The sequence below is a fragment of the Zootoca vivipara genome, chromosome 4 (genome assembly GCF_963506605.1).
Source record: "Zootoca vivipara chromosome 4, rZooViv1.1, whole genome shotgun sequence".
NCBI classification, from domain to species: domain Eukaryota; kingdom Metazoa; phylum Chordata; class Lepidosauria; order Squamata; family Lacertidae; genus Zootoca; species Zootoca vivipara.
Genome location: NC_083279.1, coordinates 39,067,528 through 39,088,606, shown reverse-complemented (window position 1 = coordinate 39,088,606; position 21,079 = coordinate 39,067,528). Strand labels below are relative to the sequence as shown.

General features: G+C 40.4%; 1 protein-coding gene across 9 annotated transcripts in view; it reads left to right on the top strand.

Annotated features, from left to right (window-relative positions):
* The window catches only part of MAP7D2 (MAP7 domain containing 2), a 65,789-nt gene extending 45,241 nt beyond the window's left edge, over nt 1-20,548 (top strand). For 3 of the 9 annotated variants that reach the window (XM_060273517.1, XM_060273521.1, XM_060273522.1), the window contains 13 exons: nt 1,324-1,434; nt 3,457-3,579; nt 4,386-4,534; nt 7,049-7,176; nt 10,693-10,937; nt 11,990-12,116; nt 12,421-12,625; nt 13,851-13,955; nt 15,160-15,213; nt 16,409-16,487; nt 18,696-18,882; nt 19,437-19,712; nt 20,512-20,548. In XM_060273517.1, the coding sequence (XP_060129500.1) occupies nt 1,324-1,434; nt 3,457-3,579; nt 4,386-4,534; nt 7,049-7,176; nt 10,693-10,937; nt 11,990-12,116; nt 12,421-12,625; nt 13,851-13,955; nt 15,160-15,213; nt 16,409-16,487; nt 18,696-18,882; nt 19,437-19,686 (1,763 nt within the window). In that variant the 3' untranslated portion in view covers nt 19,687-19,712; nt 20,512-20,548. Of the gene's footprint in view, nt 1-6; nt 1,435-3,456; nt 3,580-4,385; nt 4,535-7,048; nt 7,177-10,692; nt 10,938-11,989; nt 12,117-12,420; nt 12,626-13,850; nt 13,956-15,159; nt 15,214-16,408; nt 16,488-18,695; nt 18,883-19,182; nt 19,266-19,436; nt 19,713-20,511 lie in introns of those variants that run through there. The other 6 variants (XM_060273524.1, XR_009557456.1, XM_060273518.1 and 3 more) reach the window with 6 other exon arrangements.
* The last annotated feature ends 531 nt before the right edge of the window (nt 20,549-21,079 follow it).

Below are 21,079 nucleotides of genomic sequence, written 5' to 3'. Positions count from 1 at the left end.
TATTTTGTGCCCTAGCCTCTGGAGCAGGAGAAACAAGCTTGCTCCTATCCTCCATGTGAGAACTCTTTAGATATTTGAAGATGGCCATCATGTCATATCTCCTCTCAGTTTAGAGAAAGGGTGAGTAAGAGATGACATGGTAGAACTTCATAAAAATTATGCATTGTATAGAGAAGGTGGCTAGAGAAAGGTTTTTCCTCCCTCTCTCATAACAGTAGAACTCAGAGACACCCAATGAATGAGAATGTCTGAAGACTCAGGACGGATAAAAGAAAGTACTTCTTCACACACCACATAGTTGAACTTTGGTATTTAATCCCACAGTAGGAAGTGATGGCCACCAGCTTAAAAGGCTTTAAAATAGGATTGGGCAGATCATGGAGGGAAAGCTATCAGTGGCTCCTAAGCATGATGGCTGTGCTCTGCCTCCACAGTAGGAGGCAGTAGTGCTTCTCAATCCCAGTTGCTGGAAACCACGGGAGTGGAGAGTTGCTCTTGTGCTCAGGTCCTGCTTGCAGGTTTCCAACAGGCACCTGAGTGGCCACTGTGAGAACAGGATCCCAGACTAGACCATGAAGCTCTTAATCTCAGGGTCATGGGTTCAAGCCCCACATTGGGCAAAATATTCCTGCATTGCAGGGGTTGGACTAGGTGACCCTTGTGGTCCTTTCCAACACTACACACTCTATGATTCTGTGACTTCCTTAGCCAGGTGGTCCTATGGGTCATTGTGTCTGGCTGTTAACCAGAAAGAAGCTTGGTGGTTGGAGCCCACCCTCTGACTTCTGTGTCCTGATGTTCTTAACATCTGGAGTTTCACACCTTCCTTTAGTCCCATCCAGGATGACCCAGTGGTCAAGGATGATAGGAGTTTTAGTGCAGCATAACTGGGGGGCTACAGGTTCCCCAACACTGTTCTAGAGCTCTGAATTGTTTGGAAATTGTGGGAAATCTTCCAGCTTCAACACAGCGTAGGCAAAAAGCAGGATATGTTTGTCGCATCACTGTTGCTTAAATAAAAGTAGAGTTAATTTTTATTCATTTTTGTTGTTCTTTAGTACTGTCCCCCCCCCCCCCAGGTCACTATAAGATAATCTTACACCATACTGTAACATTGAAATGTTTGTAAGCCAAAAGTCTGTCTTGAATTATAGCTCACAGACAAGACAGGGCGAGCAGCTCCAGCCTGTGGATTTATCAGATGTGCTTTATTCTTTGTGCTGATTCATTCACAAGGTCCACAGTAACAAAATTAAAGGTTAGCTGTGGGAGCATTTGGCACTGCGGAATGAATATAAATGTCTTCAATGCATCTCTCTGCAGCATGTGACAAACTTTCAGCTTCTACAATGAATCTGCCAAAGCAAATGGAGTCGCCTATCAATAAGCGCCTCTCCCACTCCACAGCAACAATAACATGTTCCCCTGACAGAGGCAAGTGAATGTGCTGTTCATTGTCGCACCAGAAATAATCTCTCTCATTTTGTGTTTAAAGTAAACCTCTCTTTTTCTATCTTCTCCATCCCCGCCCCCCCGGCTGTCCCTTCCTTTTCTCAATTGGTTAATCCTCTGAAGGCAATAATGTTACCAGAAATCAGTGCAGAAATCACTTCAGGTTTTGTTGTTTTGTTGTTGTTGTTGTTAAGTATATTAAGGAAACTCCCTTAGAAAATGAAGAGTCCTGTTTTTCAGACATTTTTGGTATTGCTTAGGAACTTGAGATTTTAAAACAGGCATCAAAGCCGCTTTCTCCACTCTCTCTTCAGCATAAACCTTGTCCATTTAAGTAGTTCTAAGAAGTATAGCCTACAACCTTAGTCGTTTGATTTTTAATCTTGACATTTTTCATCACCAAATGTGCCAAGAAACAAGTATTCCCTTAGGGGAAAATTTGATGGCTAATAGATGGCGTCCGCCATAACACTTGTGGCAATCAAGCTGTAGGACAGGCCACTCCCAGAGGATGTGGAGTACCTCGTCATGGTGGATGCGCAGGTCGATTTCTAGGCAATTGTGGAACTTGTAGGAAAGGGTTGTCCCATGCCTCTTGAATCTCCACTGATCCACACAGTATTTGTGGAGCTACCGGTAGCTGCATGTAGGTGAAGAAGAGCTGCTTTGTTCTCATGACGGTTGCCTGTGTGTTATTTTAAGACCAGAGATCAGAGCAACCCAGCTCTGTTTGTCTTCTAATGCCAGCGTTGGGATTCATATACTACTGGATAGATCCTTACGCACAGCAGCCTGTCTGCAAAACTCTGTGCATGCTCATTGTGCTAGGTTGGGGCAGGGCAGAACAGAACAGAATGGGACATGTTTTGAAGAGAGGGTCCATATTGAAGAAGTCTGAGAGAGACTACTGTAGACAGAAGAAAGCAAAAGAAAGCTTCTTGGGCATGTTTTGTGTGGGGAGAAATAGGCCTGGATGGATATAAGCCACGTTTGAGGGTAGATTTACATGTCAGCAATAATACCCAGCAGGAAAATATTTAATTACAGTAAAATAATTCTTAAGAGAATAGTTATTCCCCCCTCATCTTCATTTTTCACTGCTTACAGGAAGTTTTTGCTTTTTTCTGTTGTAAACTTAATTTGAGCCTGGAGTTGTGAACATTTTTTTAGTGCTTTTTTGGTGCAACAATAGTATTCTATTAATTTTCTGTGGAACTTAATTCCATTTATGTGTGTTTGGATCACAGCCTACCTTACCACCTGATCCTGTTAGCAGTTTTCACTATAATGGTAGAAGCGATGGATCTAAATAGGGTATAACATCCAGTCCTGTGCCTGACATTCACTGCAGAGCTAGCTGATTCTGCTCCCATTTGCTAGGAAATCTTTCTCTTAACTGCTAACTATGGCCAGTGTACTTTTGTCCTGGACTCCACAGCTCTTATGACTCAGAAGCTTATTGGTTACCTGGCAAAAAGGGGCTGGAAGATTAGTTTAACCCCTTTGTATAGCATGGAGTATGGCAAACTGCCAGGGTGCTAATATTGCTGACTTCAACGCTGGAAGGAATGGCTTAGAATTAATATTCTAGCACTTGTTGCTCTGAAACTGCTGCCTCGGTGCAGCACTTCATAAATCAAGGCATTCATTAATAGTTCTCGCATTATCTAACCTACAGTATCATTGCATAAAATATACCATACCCTCCGACACAAATATGTCTCGTATATTAATGAAGAAATGTGGTAAATCATAAGGGAGGCTAATACGTTAATGTCCAATCTGCTTGTTAGACTGAATAACACATAAGGTACTTGGCTTAAAACACTGAAAACTGTAGCCCTCCTAAGAAGAATTAAATCCGAGGATTTGTAGTTCTCAAAGATGCCCAGTTATTTGTTCTTTTCCTCTTCGTTCAGTTTCGTTTGGCCATTCATTATATTTGTTTGCAATTTTTTGAAGTGGCTTTTTTCTTACTGTTTTTCATTTGTTTCCATTCTTCAGCTCATCGCATGCACCTTAGTCCAATGGAAAACTTTATTATTTCTCGACTATTGACTCCCACACAAGCTTCTTTAGCCAGAAGCAGAAGTACATTAATGCTTTCTGAGCAATACAGTGATTCAGGTAAACCTAATGTTTTAAGGAATGTATTAGGCTCATAGAAAAAAATAATTCAAGATTCCCACCCCCACCCCGGTAATTTATTAATCTTATTCCACATGTAATAATAATCCTTCAAAAACAAGGAAAGCTGCAGAGTTTTATCCAGGAGCTTTATTGCTCAGTTGCCTTAGAAATTACGTTGAAGAATGTAACATTTCGGTTGGCTAGAAAGTAAACAAATAACAAAACAAATTTAAAAATTGTCCAAATAGTGATTTATACTTAAGCTTAACTCAAATTTGCTAGGAGTCTAAGTAGTATCCAATTAGATGACATACTAGGACTTTAAAAGCAGTTTTACTAACCCTAAACAAGACAGTATGATTTCCTAGCCAGTGAACTACTCTGATTCAGTTATCAAACTAGTAATAGCTGTACCATGTATCACTTTTAGAGCTGATTTCTCCAGTCCTTAGGATACTACTTTAGACATGTTTCTGAATCTAAAGTGGTCATGAAAAATTGACCAATAACAAATAATTCTCAACAAGAGATTTTAATCTGTTAGGAGTGGCCAGATCTTTAAAACCTGTCAATAGAAGAACTCTTTATTCCTATGGCCTAAAGTTTTTAAGCTTAGTGAAGGCACTTCAGTAAATGTGTGGTGGTTGTATAAAGAGAGAAAATATGGTTTATTAATGTGTTTGTTTGAACAGTTTGTGTTTTTCTGTTGCTAATAAAGATTGCTGTTCCTCCCCCCCTTTTCCCCCCTCGCTTTCTTTGTCTATGTTCCCTATTGCTCTGGCTATTGTACTATAACTCTTTAGTATTCCATATCTGTCCTCGTGTAGCGCCAGCTAGCCCTCTTAAATCTCCTTACAAGCCTTCACCCACTCGAAGTATGGAGAGAAAGAAGGCAGCATCTGCGTCAACATCCGATGCAATGAAAGGAGCAACTGCAGTAGAAGTGCCACAGGTGGGCTTGAAACTTGGCCGGACCAAAGATAGATAAGATAGATGCTCTTTTTATTTTTTTAAGTATATTTATAAGATGATTGGGTATTCTGTGGGTCACTGTTTAAAGAGTAAATGACCTCTCTGTTTCTCCTGCTTCCAGCCACTCTGTTGTAACCATTCCTCTGCTCTCTCTCTATTTATAAGCAGTGATGCTTGCACTCAGTACTGTTATGTTGCGCAGAAGAGTCAAGTATTTAGGGAGTCTGTGTGTCTGGTGTGATATTATATTTCCCAGATGTGAAGAGTTTTTGAAACTTGAAATTAGATTATATCCTTTTAAGTTGCAGATTCTTATAATTGTCAGTGCATTATACCTTTTAAAGCACGGACTTCAGTGCTTTTAAAGGTTTTTTTTTATTTAAAAAATTATCTGAGTGCATCACTACAAATAATTTGTTTTGAAATTTGAACTTGTTTTCTTGCTTCCTAACCCAGCAGAAAAATAGTTTAGCTTGTAAGAGCTAAAGTATGCTAATGCTTAATTGGGGTAGGTTTTGATAGCGTCCCTTGCTGCTAGAGGATTTGTTTTGTGTTTGTTTCAGCTCCGCGTGGCGCTGCAAATAAGAAGGGATATGTTTCAATGCATTCATGTACAGTTCTAATAATATTTGTGGACACTAGGGTGCGCTCTTAGAATTCTATCTGATAACTAACCAAATACCACAAGGGTAAAGCAATAAGAGGGACCCAGGTGGCGCTGTGGGTTAAACCACAGAGCCTAGGGCTTGCTGATCAGGAGGTCGGCGGTTCGAATCCCTGTGACGGGGTGAGCTCCCGTTGCTTGGTCCCAGCTCCTGCCAACCTAGCAGTTCGAAAGCACGTCAAAATGCAAGTAGATAAATAGGAACCGCTACAGCGGGAAGGTAAACGGCGTTTCCATGTGCTGCTCTGGTTTGCCAGAAGCGGCTTTGTCATGCTGGCCACATGACCTGGAAGCTATACGCCGGCTCCCTTGGCCAATAATGCGAGATGAGCGCGCAACCCCAGAGTCGGTCACGACTGGACCTAATGGTCAGGGGTCCCTTTACCTTTACTTTAAAGCAATAAGAGGAACACCTTGTGGTATTTTTCTTCTTCAATAATACTCAAGTATGTGTATTGAGAAGAATAAATTAATAATTAGAGCAGGTGGCTAGGGGTTAACGCTAGACGTAGTCAAATGCTAGAGATATGTTTCTGTATATTAGCAGTGTGCTTTTCCCATAAGCAGTGTACAAACTGCTTGATCATGGTTGTGCCGACCTACATTCTACACTAGTTATAACTACAGTACTTAGAATAATGTAGGTGCAATTTGCTTGATTCTTCTTCATCAAGAGTAATTAATGCAATAGTAAGGTACCGTGTTTTACAAATGGTTGCATGCATAAGACTAAAGTTTGATTTGAATTCACCTTATTTTAACGTACTGTTATTTTTAGTTTAAGGTTGGAAATAAAAGTCACATTGAAAATTTAACATGGAAAGATAGGATACAAGTAATTTAAATAAACATCGCTTTCTTCAATCTACTGTAGAATTTTGGACACCAGTGGATATCACTTGACCATTCAAAAGTTCTTATGTAATGGAATAAGTTGCTTTTACTTGTAAACCACTAAAATAAAAATGTGAAATGCTAAGTCTCTACCCCACCCTCTATTGCCAGACTCAATAGACAGGACTTCTGTGCCTTTAATTGCCCTGCTCTCTTTTGAGTCTGGAAACCTTAAAGAGAAACCAGCAGACCCTTTGCTTGGAAATTAAACAAAGGGTCTGCTGGTTTCTCTTTAAGGTTACCACACTCAAAAGGCACAGAAGTCCTGTCCACTATTGAGTCTGGCAACCCTGCCCTTCAGATCCCCCAGAACTTAAGTTTGCCTCAAAAATTCTGCAGAAGTATTACTAATAGTCACAAGTTGATACTTCCTCTCAAACCTTGTTATAACTCCAGTTTGTTTTGTTGACCAAGAAACACAGCAGCAGTTGGGAGGGTGGGATTTATATATTTTTATTAAGGGCCCTCTGCATCTTCTCTTGTATTTCAGAGCATTGTGGCTACACCAGTAGCATGTTTGTCTTCCACCCCCTCCCCCCAACATTTCACAAATAACAAACGGCTTTTAAAAATTCTGCTCAATTTCAAAAGCAGGTTGCCCTGCTTGGGTTTCTGTATGATCCTTTGGAACTTGACCACTGCTTGTAAAATACCCTGAGAGAACTCTATGCAATGGCACTTAACTGAACTACTTTGCCATTGCAGTATTTTGATTATCTAATCTATATATATTGCATATTTGTGTGTGTGTATAAAGATTTAGTGGAGCTTTGATGGCCATAGGGGGGAAATAAGTTGCGAGCTTTCACAATACTTGTTTTAAAAAATTAAAATACAATTTTGGTTTGTACATACAAGTCTGTTTGTGGGTATCTTTGCTGAATCTGTTTTATCAGATGCCAAAAGTACCTGTCTTTTGCCGTCTTCTTTTTAAAGAATGAGAAGAAAAAGAAAGAGAAGCGGCCCACAACCCCCGGCACACCATCTGGTTTGGGATCTCCTCTTAGAAGATCTGACTCTCCAGCAGCCTTGTCCAAGCGATCAGGTTCACCTGCAACTCCTAAGTAAGACAATTCAGCAAAATCTCATTGGCCCTCCCCCCCTTTTTTCCCCATCCTTCCTCACAGTCGCTTCAAGGATCAATCAGTCTCCTTCAGCCTTCGTCTTGTCCCTAAAGCAGCCAGTGGGAGAATTAGGTTCAGAATTCGTCAGAATGCCATTTCCACTCTGCCTCAATGAGCAGTCTGATGCAGGGGAAAGAAGGGAGGGCATAGGCAGTTTTCAAGAGAAAAATGCCAGTCCTAAAGCCATCAGTTTCATTATCATCATATAGCTGAAGAGGAAACCAGCAATTTCCTAAACACAGGATTCTAATCGTATTGAATCACTTTTTTCTTTTCTTTTCGTTCTGTAGCATGTTGAACATCTGTTGTTACAGAATATTTCCCAAGTCAATCCTGGCCTAAATTCTTTAGAAATGCCTAGGCTGCCAATGAAGTGTCTTCTTATGTTTTGAGGGCATAGATGAATAAGCAAGATTTGTCACTTAGCTTGATTACATTTGTTTGTTAGCAATAGAACAGACACTTTTCTGGGAACAGCCACTCACTTCCAATGGCTCAGCTCAGAACACTTTGCACAGTTACTCATGGTGCCACTCCTTCATCAGTTTGCCTGGTGGCAGTCCATCACAGGCAACTGCCACCCCTGGGTAAACCTGCTTACGCTTGCAACGAGGAGGCTGGCAGCTGCCCCATCCTGCTCACATATGGGCTTGGTTGCAGCTTTACCTGGCAAAGTTGTGCCATGGCCTGTGAGCAGAAAACGAGTGCTGCTCCATCATCTCCTCGCATTCATGTGACTTGTAATGAAGCAGCCACTGCTAAGTAAACTTGTGAGCAAATGTACTGCCAGCCAAGAGAGGACAAGTAGTGGTAGGTTGGTTGGCACTGGGTAAGGGTTATTTTGCTGAGCTTGGCCTGTCTAGGACCCACAAACGTTTGGAGTCTGGCCTGGGTTAAAAAAATGTTCGCTGAGCAGGGCTGTTAAAATCTACAAATTTATTTTTCTGAATGTACCCTTAATTAGTTGTAAAACCACTGATTTAATGCACCCAGTCCAACTATACCACAGAAAATAATGGTAGCTAAAGTTATTACTAGCTTAGGATCATCACCTACGTCAGATGGAGGGGTAGAGCACAAAAACAGCAGAAGTAAGGAATAGACAATTCTATGGATGTGGAACCAGTTAGAGGGTAGGCATGTAAGGTTTTGAAGTGGCCAACAGCTGGAATGTTGCCAGTGAGGGCATATAGGAAGAGCTTGCTTGGATGTCCTCTAAAAAGTGCCTATCAAAAGTAACTGGCAATAGAGCATTGCACAAGGGTGCTGCTGCGGCTGCGGCTGCTGTTGAACTGCAGACAGACTAATATTCCTGCTGGATACATTGAACTTGATCCAAAAGAGGCAACACGTAGACAGATGAGTAAAGGGCAAAATATATGTCTTTATAAACTGCAGCGAAGCAATTGTCAGCTGTACAATCTATGTAACTAAATTCATCCGGTGAGACAGTGATTCAGATAATCACACTGTTTCGACGTAGTCTTCTTCAGTATACAACTACAAAGAATATATAGAATGACAAAGAATACATATATATTTATATTTATATCAAGGCCAATGACCAGCATGAACAAGTCTAAATCAGGCATCCCCAAACTGCGGCTCTCCAGATGTTTTGGCCCACAACTCCCATGATCCCTAGCTAACAGGACCAGTGATTAGGGAAGATGGGAATTGTAGTCCAAAACATCTGGAGGGCCGAAGTCTGGGGAAGCCTGGTCTAAATAGTCCAAAATATTAAAATTAACATTGAAAGAAATGATAATGATAGCATACCTCAGTGTACATACACCTACGAAGCAGTGGTCATATACTTATGTAACCACAACTCAACCACAGGTGACTCCCTTGTTAATCACGGAAGCATGAGATATTTAAAGCTACAGACCCACTCTGCTACATGACAGAATTAAAGAAGCATAACAGTACAATTGAATAATACAATTAAATGAAACAATTCAGATCTAACTCAGAGTTCAACCCTCCTGGATGGAGCGTCTTGAACATAAAAATAAATTGTGATTCTTTTTGTCTTAACCGTTTTACGTAGTCACATCTAGTGTTTGCATTTCTCCTATTAATCCACAGAACTGTAAAGAGCAAATCTGAGTCTGAGTGATTGTTAGATAGAAAATGTTCGACAAGGGGTGCTTCCAGAACCGCATTTCTAATGTGGGACCGGTGTTCACCAACACGTGTGCCCACCGACCGAGTGGTCGACCCTATATAAAATAAATTGCATTCCTGCTGGACACATTGAACTGGCAGTGCAGTAGTTTAGATCCTCACAAAATTTGTAAAGGTTATTTTCCAAGGCAATTTTGTTTGGAAAAGAAAGAGAGAAATAGCTCATACATAAGCAAGGTGAACAAGCTATTATGTTACTTCCTGCAAGAAGTTCTTTGATAAAGAGAATAGCATAGTAACGGAAAAAGGGAAAAAGAGGGAAATATGTACATGGCCAAAAGGTTCATAACAGCGCAAACAGAAAATAAAGGGTAAATCGGAAACCAAGAAATGCTGACTAGAGGACAAAAGGGACAAAGAAGTTTATCTGCCTGAAATTAGAGCTGAGTCAGAAAGTGGTATAGATATTTAGTAATAGAGTGGTGTCTACAAAAATCTATAGAATCAGCTGACTGGGCAAAACAAAACAAAATCTCACTTAAAAGTAGATACTGGTTACTTTAAATAGTAAATGTACCAAACTGTGTTCCCAGTCAAAAACAGATAATATAAATTCTGAAGTTCTTTAAATGTATTCTGCAGTGTCTCCCTCTTTAAATTATTTTTACTGAAGTTTTCAGCAGACAGATAACAACAGCAAAACAAGCACAAAATGTAATACTGCAGTACAACAGTTCATTGATCATTATGCATCACTGGATAGAATTGACCTGCAAAATACTAAACTCAATATAGACCACAGAAAATGTGCAGTAGTGTCTTTGCTTAATTATTGGGGCATATTCTCACACAAACAAGATGAGATAAACTTGTGTATTGATACAAGCCCAGGGTATGTTTGTCATAGACTCAGTTTCCCCCCTGGAGTAATGCTTCAAGTATTTTCATGTTTTGTGAACCTACCACATTGCCTCATGACAGTGTAATTTGTGTGAACAAGTATGAAATGGATTTGCTGTTAATCCCAGTTGGCACAATTTCTCTCTCCCTGTTTTTTTTACAGACTAATTTGCTGCCTGGCGCATGATTTGTTTCTTCCTAATGTTTTTGGTCACAGTCATGTTTTGCCTAAGAACAGACAGTCTGCAAACTTAATCCTCATATTCTATTATGTTTGCAGCTTTAAAATAAAATTATGTTTTATTTGATGTAAAAGGGCAAAGAGTGGCGAAGGGGGAGAAATCAACCAAGATTAAGATCAGTTATGTCCTTCCTGGGATCTGTTGGTAATACAGTATTGAATTATTTATTTGAATTTATTTTTAGAACACTTACAAAGACTTACCCACAGTCTCCCAAAACTACTAAACAGTTTCCGGCTTCTCCTGTGAAACACCGTGCCACTTCAAATATCAACCAAGAAACGCCTAAGAAAAGGGCAGAAAAGCATAAAGATCAGCAAAGGGAGACTGCTGGTCAGAAAAACCAAGGGTCACCTGGTGAAGAGGCTGTAAGCCAACATCTAGCTGAAAAATCTCTGCCTTCTGCAGGAAAGACCGAGAGCAGTGAAGGTGTGCCTTTTTTGCTTTTGCCTTTTTGTTTTTGTTCTGTTTTTTTGCTTCTGCTGTAATACCTTTTAACTCCGTATATATTAAATAACTAGTTCTATCATTTCCATCTTTGTGGCAAAGGAAATTTGGCACTGATCCAGAGGATGCCATGAATGCCTTGATCTTAGGAAGTCTTCTTAGAATATTCAATTAGGTCTACTAGTAGGTATAATGTCAAGAATAAACTATTGGACCATTGGTAAGCAAAACATATTGAGAAGCCAGACATCAATTCCTGGATATTTCTTGTTCTTTTTCTTGCTGTGGTGTCAACCTCTCTCAGTACAATAACATGCCCTGCTTTTACTGAAGATAACATGAATTGTAGGTGCAGTTAGAAATACTATATGAACATTTTCCTTTAAACAGTGAAACAAAGGATTAATTTATACAACTAATTGAGGTAGTTGCCTGGGGGACAGAGCTGTTGTTCGTTTCACTTTGATGCAACCACCTTGATATACTTTCTAAATATTCTTCTCTGCTTACTAATTTTGAGCTACTTATTAGTACAACCTTAACTATGTCCATCAAATTCTGTGCTTTGCACACATTATATAAAATGTAATGTTCATGGTCATTATACATTAACACATGTATAACAACATTATATTAGTTGGCATCCATCTGTCTTGGGAGTCAATGGACGAGTGAGTGCACCTTCAGGGGTGAAGTCAAACCATTTGAAAGTCACAGTGCCTTCTGTGGCTGTAGAGACCAATACAGGAGAGACATGTTTTGTTACAGCTGGGGCAGATGAAGGCATCTGGTTCTGCTGATGCAGCTGCACCTTGGTGTTTCTTCTTTCTACACTCCTCCCAGCAGTCATTCCTCTTTTGGTCACTGCAAGACCTGATTGTTTCCTGATTGTTTTGAGCCCCCCCTGAATATGAAGCAGTTTATAAATGCTTTTAAGAAATGAAGTGAAGTGAAATTCCACTGAATGTTTAGGTTGCCCAGTGTTTCCTGGGCTGCAGTCTATAATGTTTTAACCCGAACAACCAACTGTTTAGGGAAACTTGCAGCAGGGACTACTGATGCTGAAGAAGCTACAAGGATTTTAGCAGAGAAGAGGCGCCAAGCTCGTCTCCAGAAAGAACAAGAGGAAAAAGAAAAGCAGGAGAGAGAAGAACGTGAAAGGTATTTCCCCCACCCCATCCCCACTTCTCCATTAATAACAGCACACACTTTGACAGCTTCTCATTGCTGCTGTTAAGAGACCTTTTAATTAGTTTCAATTTCAGAGAGGTGTAAGTTAACATGGAATGAATTAGTTAACTTATCTAAACTATAGTGAGTCCATCTCCATGATTTCCCAGAACTGGATCCCCCAAAATTTAGGGGAAACATGACAAAAGTACACGATTCTGTGTAGTATGTAAGTGTAATGCAAGGTATAGCTCTCTCTGCCAGTCTAAAAATAAGTATTTCTGTGGCTTTGCAGGCTAGAGAGAGAAGAGCTGAAAAGAAAGGAAGAAGAAGAGAGGATTCGCCTGGAAGAAGAGGCTCGCAAGAGAGAGGAGGAAAGAAGGCGTGAAGAGGAAGAAGCTAGGAGAGCAGCAGAGGAGGAAGCTAGGAGGAGAGCGGAAGAAGAAATCCTGCTAAGGGAAAAACAAGAAAAGGAATTGCAAGCTATGATTGAGATGCAGGTATGGCCTTTTTGAGGTACAAGAGCGCACACGTATTATTTCAGAAGTGTTTTGACTATGCAGCCCTTTTCAAGATAGAGCCTAATATTTCAGAATAAATAATTATGTTTTGTAAAAAGCAGAAATACAGTATGTAATGCTTCTGTAGGTTTATCATAGATGAAGAAGAAGAGTTTGGATTTGATATCCTGCTTTATCCACTACCCGAAGGAGTCTCAAAGCGGCTAACATTCTCCTTTCCCTTCCTCCCCCACAACAGACACCCTGTGAGGTGGGTGGGGCTGAGAGACTTCAAAGAAGTGTGACTAGCCCCAAGGTCACCCAGCAGCTGCATGTGGAGGAGCGGAGACTCAAACCCGGTTCCCCAGATTACGAGTCTTCTGCTCTTAACCACTACACCACACTGGCTCCCATTGTTACTTTTTATTCAAAGTCAGACCACTGGCATATCTCTAAACTGCTCTTGGTTTCCTGGAAGTCTCATGTACAGATCTTTCCATTACCCATCTCCCGTGATCCATTATCATTTCAACACTTGGGGATATAAAATGCAGACATCTGTATGCAAGACATTGCCATTGATCTAAGTCCAGCATTATTAAGCATGTCACACATTATGTAGAAAGTGTTAAACCTCAGGTGCCTATAGTTACTGCCCTTTAAAATGACATACATGCTAAATGCTAACTATATGTCCTGACTTAGATTTGTTAGCTCTTTGACTTTTAACTACAATTCCATCAGTATGGATGGGCTTTGCACTGCTTAGAGCATGTTTAAATCCCTTTTCCAGGTGGGTTTGCAGGGCCACTTGGGAATTGCCTTAGCTCAGTAGTTGAGCATGTGCTTTGCATGTCAGATTTCCCAGATTCAATCTCAGCCACCTCTAGGTCAGTATAGATAATACTGCACTGAAGTAAATCGACTAGCGCTCTAAATTGCTAGAAGGCAGCTAGCTCCCTGTGTTCTTATACCTTTCTGGGAACTGGTGGCACTAGCAAGTCTGCATCTACTACAGTCCAGCAGACCCACATGGGAAGATGGGTGGAACCACAACCATTCAGGAAAAAATATCCCACGCAGACACAAAACCCTAGCAGAGAACTTTGCTGCTATATTTTGGGGAAATGCTGTCCACTCACATTTTCTGGAGTCTGGAAAGTTGTCTGTGATGGAATGAATAAGGTTGTTTTTTTTTTTTGTTGACTTATGTGTGTTTAATTAGAAAGAAGCAGCAGAAGCGAAGGCCCGGGAGGCGGCTGAGCATCTGCGTCTGGAAAGGGAACAAATCATGCAGCAGATAGAGCAAGAAAGACTGGAGCGAAAGAAGGTAGAGAATTGTGTCTATATCACGGTTGACAGCCTTGTGACTTTTGTCCCCTTAAGTTCATCAAATGCACCTCTAAATTAAAGGTGTCCTAGACAAGAGAAAAGCTTGATGATGTAGTTGAGCTCCAAATGTCTAATGTAATTCTTCATTATAAGTTCTGTTCAAAATTATTATCCTCTTCATATTTAACCCTTAAGATTTGGGAGCAGCCAATTGGTATGCATGGGATCTGCCTACCAGTTGCAACTTTTCTGTATAGGATCATGGTTAGTTAGGGTTGTAATAATCCTACACAGTCTTTAACAACATCCTTTTCCAACCTTGGGTCCCCATAGGTTGCTGGAGACTACAACTCCCCTAATTTCTTTTTTTTTAAATAAATTTTTATTGGTTTTGCATAATAATAAAACAAACAAAAAGCATAAACATACAATGCATATTTTCCACCCTCCAAGAGCCCCCTCCTCCCACAAGAGAATCCCCTGATGAGTGGGCAATCAAGGGTGTTCCATTTTATAGTTGGGTTTCCCTCCCCCCTCCCTCCCCTCCCCCAGAGCCTCCCCCTGCCACCAAGAAGCTCCAGGATGACAAGGAGAGAGGCAGGCGGGTGTCCCCCCCCCCCAATCTACCCAATTATACATAAAAAAGAACAATAAAAACAAAAACAAAACACACATCAAAAAAGAAAAGAAAAAAAACTTTTTTATATACCTTATCTTTTTTCCTAACCATTATCCTTTGGGCTTACAACTCCCCTAATTTCTGACCACTGGCTTGCTAGCTAGGGATGATGGGAATTGTAGTCCAACACCATCTGGGGACCCAAAGTGGGTTGGGAAAGGCTACTATAACAAAAGCAAAGTTAAAAGATACTCTGTTACATGTATGGCAATTGTCTTTAGTCTGATGGTATGAAATTGCTGGCACTGGTGACTCGCCATTGCATTTTCATTACATAGATGAACCACATTAAAGAGATCCATATTGCAATATTCCAGTAGCAGTGATTCAGAATTATGACTTGGTGACATTGCCTTATGTGGCCAGCCCAAGATTTATTACCTTATTCAAGTCTCACATGCCTGTAGAATGGGGAGATATTTCTTCTGTGTTATATATTGATGCAATCTCAGTTAGCTTAGCACTTTCAGTTTTGGAGTGCAAAGGATAATAAACAACATAAATGTTTTCTTTTTCTTTTCAGAGAATAGATGAAATAATGAAAAGGACAAGAAAAAGTGAAACACCAGAAATCAAGGTGTGGAACAGAATTTCCTTCCTTTCCTTGGAAGTGTAGAATTATGTAGTTCAACATACAATAAATGCCATTGCCCCAGAAATCTGAAGATTAATCTTCATTTGTAACGCAAGTGGCCACTTGGGGTCCTCTTAGAAGGGTCACAATTGTTTCTCTCTCTCTCTTTCTCATATAAACAGCAGAAGAAACCAATTATGTGCAAACATGGGGCAACATAATGGCAAATATTACCTTTCTTAATGCCTGTAAGGGGGAGAGATGAAAATAAGTGTATTGTGCCTTCTATCTTAGTTCCAAAGTACACAGTTCATGCAACATTTTCCTCCCCCACCACATGGAGGATGCCCTTCTCAACAGCAGGAATAGAAGTATTTTAGCTCCCCTCCTCCTTCCCACTCTGCTTTTTCTCAGCTGCAGCCACTTGTGGCTACTTTTCAGTAACACAGACAAAACAGGGCAAGAAGAAACACATAACTGCACGTAACTTGTAGTTTGATTCTTAATCGCTTACTGCTCCTACTTTATTCTACATACTTGGTTTAATGATAGGCTCTTCAAGAGTAATGGTCAAAGACCGAAGCAATTAGTACTATTGTGCAAAGAACTGAAGAGCTGGCTGGGTACATTTTGCTTGTTTATCCTTGCAAGCCTGATTGGTGAAGGGAGGAACCAGCTGGATCAAACGGCTGTTGCTTCTGCAGTTTATAGTCCAAACGACATGAGAAAGAAAAAACAGGGGCTGTAGCTATTTTAAACCCTTGTCACCTCCTCCCTTCCCACATAGCACCTTGATTGAGCTTTTCTTTAAAAACAAATCGTCAGAGAATCTGGCATGTGGCCAGGGCATCTCTAATCTGCATAGATACCAACCTGCAGAGCCCCATAGTAAAGATCTGAGGTTCCCAGGAAACTAGTGTTGGACAAGGGCTTAGAGACTGCTTACCTTTCCCACGCTGGAGCAGATAATAGACATGATATAAGGATCTTGCTGGAAGTTCTCACCCATCTCCTTCTGCAGCCATTCTTTCCCCTACATCTGCTTCCTTCATGTTTATCGAGAATGCTACAATAAGAGATTAATAATGTTTTGTTATACAGCAGTGGGGGATATATATAAAACATTTTGAGCAAAGCATATGTTCAGCTGTGCCTCTGCAAAGATCTGCAGTTAGTGAATTTTACATATTTGATACAGAAGGAAGATATTCAGCTGGATGTGCCATCATCTTTAAATCTGGACAAACAGCCAAAACCACCTGCTATCAGTCAATCAGGTAAAAAAACAACACTGTATTGGTATTAAATTATTTATTGATAGCCTTCCAAAATTGGTATTAAATTATTTATTGATAGCCTTCCAAAATCCATGCTTCAGTGAAACCTGCCATATCGTTACTATTTTTGGCAATACTTTCTGAAAGTTCAAGTGTTTGGCCTGCCCATAGTATTATTCTGGCAAACGTAGTCATTTTGGCCTGCTTCTCGTGTGTGTTTGCTAGTTTTGCTATTTACATTGTTTTACTTCTTCTTAATATTAAACCTCATAAGTTACCTTGAGTGGGCATGCCACTCACACTGTAAAGAGCTGATAACCCACCAACTCTCAGTAGCCAGAATCATCATAGCCAGACACTGGAGGGACCTGTCAGAAATAAACAGGAATCAAGTGTTATGGGAGACAGCCTTATAAGAAAAGCTAACCAATAGACTGGAACGGACACCCAAAAACGGACAGCCCAAAAAGACAACAACATGAACCCACCAATTGCATATGATTCAATATGGCTAACTTAACCCAGCAATACCACCCCCTTCACACACACGAACAAACAAATCCCACTGCAGCCAACCAATGACAATCAACCACACCCTAGGCCACCCCAACCTCTCTCACCACCAAGGAAACATAACAAGTGAATAGAAAGAGAACCTACCCAAGTGATGCTTTTGTAAATGAGGAAAATCTGTAATAAAAAATATTTTTTAAAAAAATAGTTTCTTTGAGTGAGCATGTGCAAAAAAGGCAAGAAAAAGGCAAGAAATAAACATTTAGCACTACTCGCATCTCCAAACCCTTCAGTATAGTGAACATGGAAGCAGTTCTGGATTTGCGAGAGTCACTGCTACCAGTCATCGTAGAATACAGCAGGCAGTACTGGGCTAGGTAAGACAGACAAGACAGACTCTGTATCAGGTAGTTTCTTATGTTCCTTTTCAAACAAAGGCAGTATCTCCTAGTTCAGCCACAGTACTTTATGTGCCATGAGCAAGGGGCATAGTAGAGGCTCTCTCTCGTTTCAACAAAACTTTACTTCAGGAGATGAGTATTGAACAGGCCCTATGGAGGTATGCATGATTCTGGGCTCATGTCTTAAAGCCTACTTACACATTAAACTTGCCATATAAGCAGAGGCTGTCTATGTGAAATTCTGTCTCGTGAGAATTCTGAAGCCTTCTCCACCCAGACACCAAAGACTGCAGGTGATAGAAATAATACACAACTGTTCTCTATCCTTTTCCAACCATTGATTGTTTCCCCCACTTTTATTCTTAGTGACTATTTTTCTACTAGTTCCCCTGTTGAAAGGGGAGAAAGGGGGGAAATAAGCTACTAGACATGGCAGATAAACATTGGGTGATAACCAACAAAGTCCTACCTGGAGTAGACCCATTGGAGTAGACTTAGTTCCATTGATTTTGGTGGGTTTACTCTGAGTATCTTAAAGGTAAAGGGACCCCTGACCATTAGGGCCAGTCGTGACCGACTCTGGGGTTGCGCGCTCATCTCGCATTATTGGCCAATGGAGACGGCGTACAGCTTCCAGGTCATGTGGCCAGCATGACAAAGCCGCTTCTCGCAAACCAGAGCAGCACATGGAAACGCCGTTTACCTTCCCGCTGTAGCGGTTCCTATTTATCTACTTGCATTTTGACGTGCTTTCGAACTGCTAGGTTGGCAGGAGCTGGGACCAAGCAAGGCGAGCTCACCCCGTCACCATAGCTCCCAAGTTCTCCCTTTTTTTAAGGGAAATTCCATTATGCTGAATAGGCTTCCTCGCGAGAAAAGGGAAAACTTGGCAGCTATGCCCGTCACAGGGATTCGAACCGCCGACCTGATCAGCAAGCCCTAGGCTCAGTGGTTTAACCACAGCGCCACCTGAGTATCTTAGTTGTCTACCGGTATAACCCAATAATGAGGAGAGCAGCTGGCTGCCACCTTTACTAAGTGTGATTTCCTCTTTTCCCCTGCCTATTGGTGGGGAACCTTCAGAGCTCTCACATATTGCATGTAACATCTCAGACTTCCCATGTGAAACTTCAAGCTTGCATATTTTCATCTTTCAGGCAATATTGTTTAATTGCATTTCCTAGAGAACAAATCCTGTATTAAGGGTAGAAATAAACATGTGGCTCGCTTTCACCAATGACTTCTTTTCTTGTTGCTTTTACAATCACATTTCCTCATGACATCCTTTTCATAGAAATGAATGGACTGACAAGCTGCAAAGATGATAAAGGCCTGGGATGTGCTGTGTCTGACTCTTTCCCTCATGATGTATTTTCTAATGGACTTAAGCCACTTATGGGCCTTATTCAGCTGAACCCAATGGATGGGAAATCAAACAGCATTGATGATTCAACAGATGAAGTTCAGTCTATGGATGTGAGGTACATAACCATTAAAAAATAATCTTGGTCAGGATCCAAAGAACCACACAATTTGTTACATGTGCCTGCTGCTACTTTAGATTTGTGTTTTTGTATGATACTATTATTTTAAATCTTGCTGAATTTGCACAAATAAATACCTAAAGTAATTTATATCCTGGCCCTAATAATTTGAAAGTTTCATTTACCCTTTAATGAAACATGCTGTGTTCTATGTTTCTTCCAATTCTTTTGTCATTCCTTCCCTTCCATGGGCATCTGTGAACCAATATTTGATGCTCTTAACTATGGTGTACAAAGGAGCAAAATGCATTCTGCAGCCTGATCCTATGCATGTTTACTCAGAAGCAATTCCTACTGTATCAAATAGTGCTTTCTTCAAGGTAAGTTGTCTAGGGTTGCAACCTTGAGTTATCTGCCATTCATTATCTGCCTACTGTAAAATAGATGAGCTGAAATCACTCTTTTATCATCTCAGGAGATTTGCATTGTCATGAATTTCATGCAACATACATGTTAGTAACCTGGTTTTCACTCTCTGTCTTTTTTAACAGTCCTGCTTCAAAAGAAGAGCTTATATCTATTCCTGAGTTTTCACCATTGAATGAAATTATGCCTGGTGTTTCTTTGGACCAAAATGGATCAAATAATGGGAAGGCTCTTCAAGATCTACTAGATTTTACTGGCCAGGCCACTTACCCAAAATTATCAAGTGAAAGTGTCAGCATAGATGATTGTAATAAAAACTTGATTGATGGATTTAATAGTCCAGGACAGGAAACAACTCTCAACACCTTGTGTTGACAAACACACTACTACTTAGCAATAAGGTACTATATTCTTGTAACAAGTATAGTTGTTTAGCTACCTGTTGCAGGCAGTGTTTGTGTTGCCTTCTGACTGCCAAGAACATTCCACACAAGTGAAAAGAAAACCAGGACTCATGAGCCCTCTTCAGAAGTATTGTTTGTGCTTTTAGTGAGCACGTGAGTGGGGAGCAGGGCTGAATTGGATAATACTGGCCTGTCTATATCATGGTTTCCCAAACTTGGCTGTCCAGCTGTTTTTGGACTACAACTCCCACCATCCCTAGCTATCAGGACCAGTAGTCAGGGATGATGGGAACTGTAGTCCAAAAACAGCTGGAGGCTAAAGTTTGGGAACCCTTCTCTATATACACAGTGTCCCTTTTATTTGTTCTGCCAAACACAGTGGTATCATGGGCTGTGGCCAGAGGGAGATGTCAGGAGCGTTGCTAGACAGGACAGCCTCATTCATGGGTTCACTGAACATGTGAACAGTACTTTGGAAGGGGGCAATGGTTTTTTGTTGTGTGTGTGTGTGTTTTAAAAACCATCTATTCCTGAATTTTGTTTAGTAGATAGCATGAGTATAATTTAGAGGCCACATCCAGAAGGCTAATGGGTCTATAATTATGAGGGTCTGAGCGGTCTCCTTTCTTGGAGATTGGCATAATGTTATGCATTTAACCCTTGAGAAGTTGAAAGTGAAGATCAGAACAATTAAATGCAGTATAATTATCTGAAAATCTGAACAATGCAACATAATAATCTGCAAATAAAACATTGGATTTACATAAACTCACTCAGTCTATTTTTCTGATGACAGATGGCGTTATTTGGGAGAATATAGACACTTCCAACGCTGCTGTTGGTCAAACAAGAGCTCGTCATTTTAAGAAGCTGCTGCAGTCCTCAACATTGGATATCATGTTCCTCTGCACTGAATTTACTGTCTTCCCATGTGCATTGATGAGCAAGTAGTCATTTTGGTCAGGAGTGGAAACTTCAGTTTGAGTGGTTTCAGGGAATATTTGTGGGAGCTTTTTTTATAATTGAGCTTTTAGCTGCTAAGAAAACATGGTTATTAAACATATACGTATATATATATATATAAATAAATATATTATCAGTGGGCTCCCAAGTGAGTCAGTAAAATTTATTTTAAAACCTTTTTTTTGTCATTGAGCTAGCAGGATTGTGTGTGTGTATGTGTATGTAAAAATGCACATTAAAATGAAATGGCTGTTCCTGTGTTTGCCTTTCAGTTTGTTTGTTTTTTCCCCTTGGGAAAAAGTCATTTTTAAAATGCCATTTATTATAGGTGTCTTACTGCAAATCAATAACTGAGAAGGCATGGAAAAAATATGCAACTGCTGGAATCCAATAGATTTTCT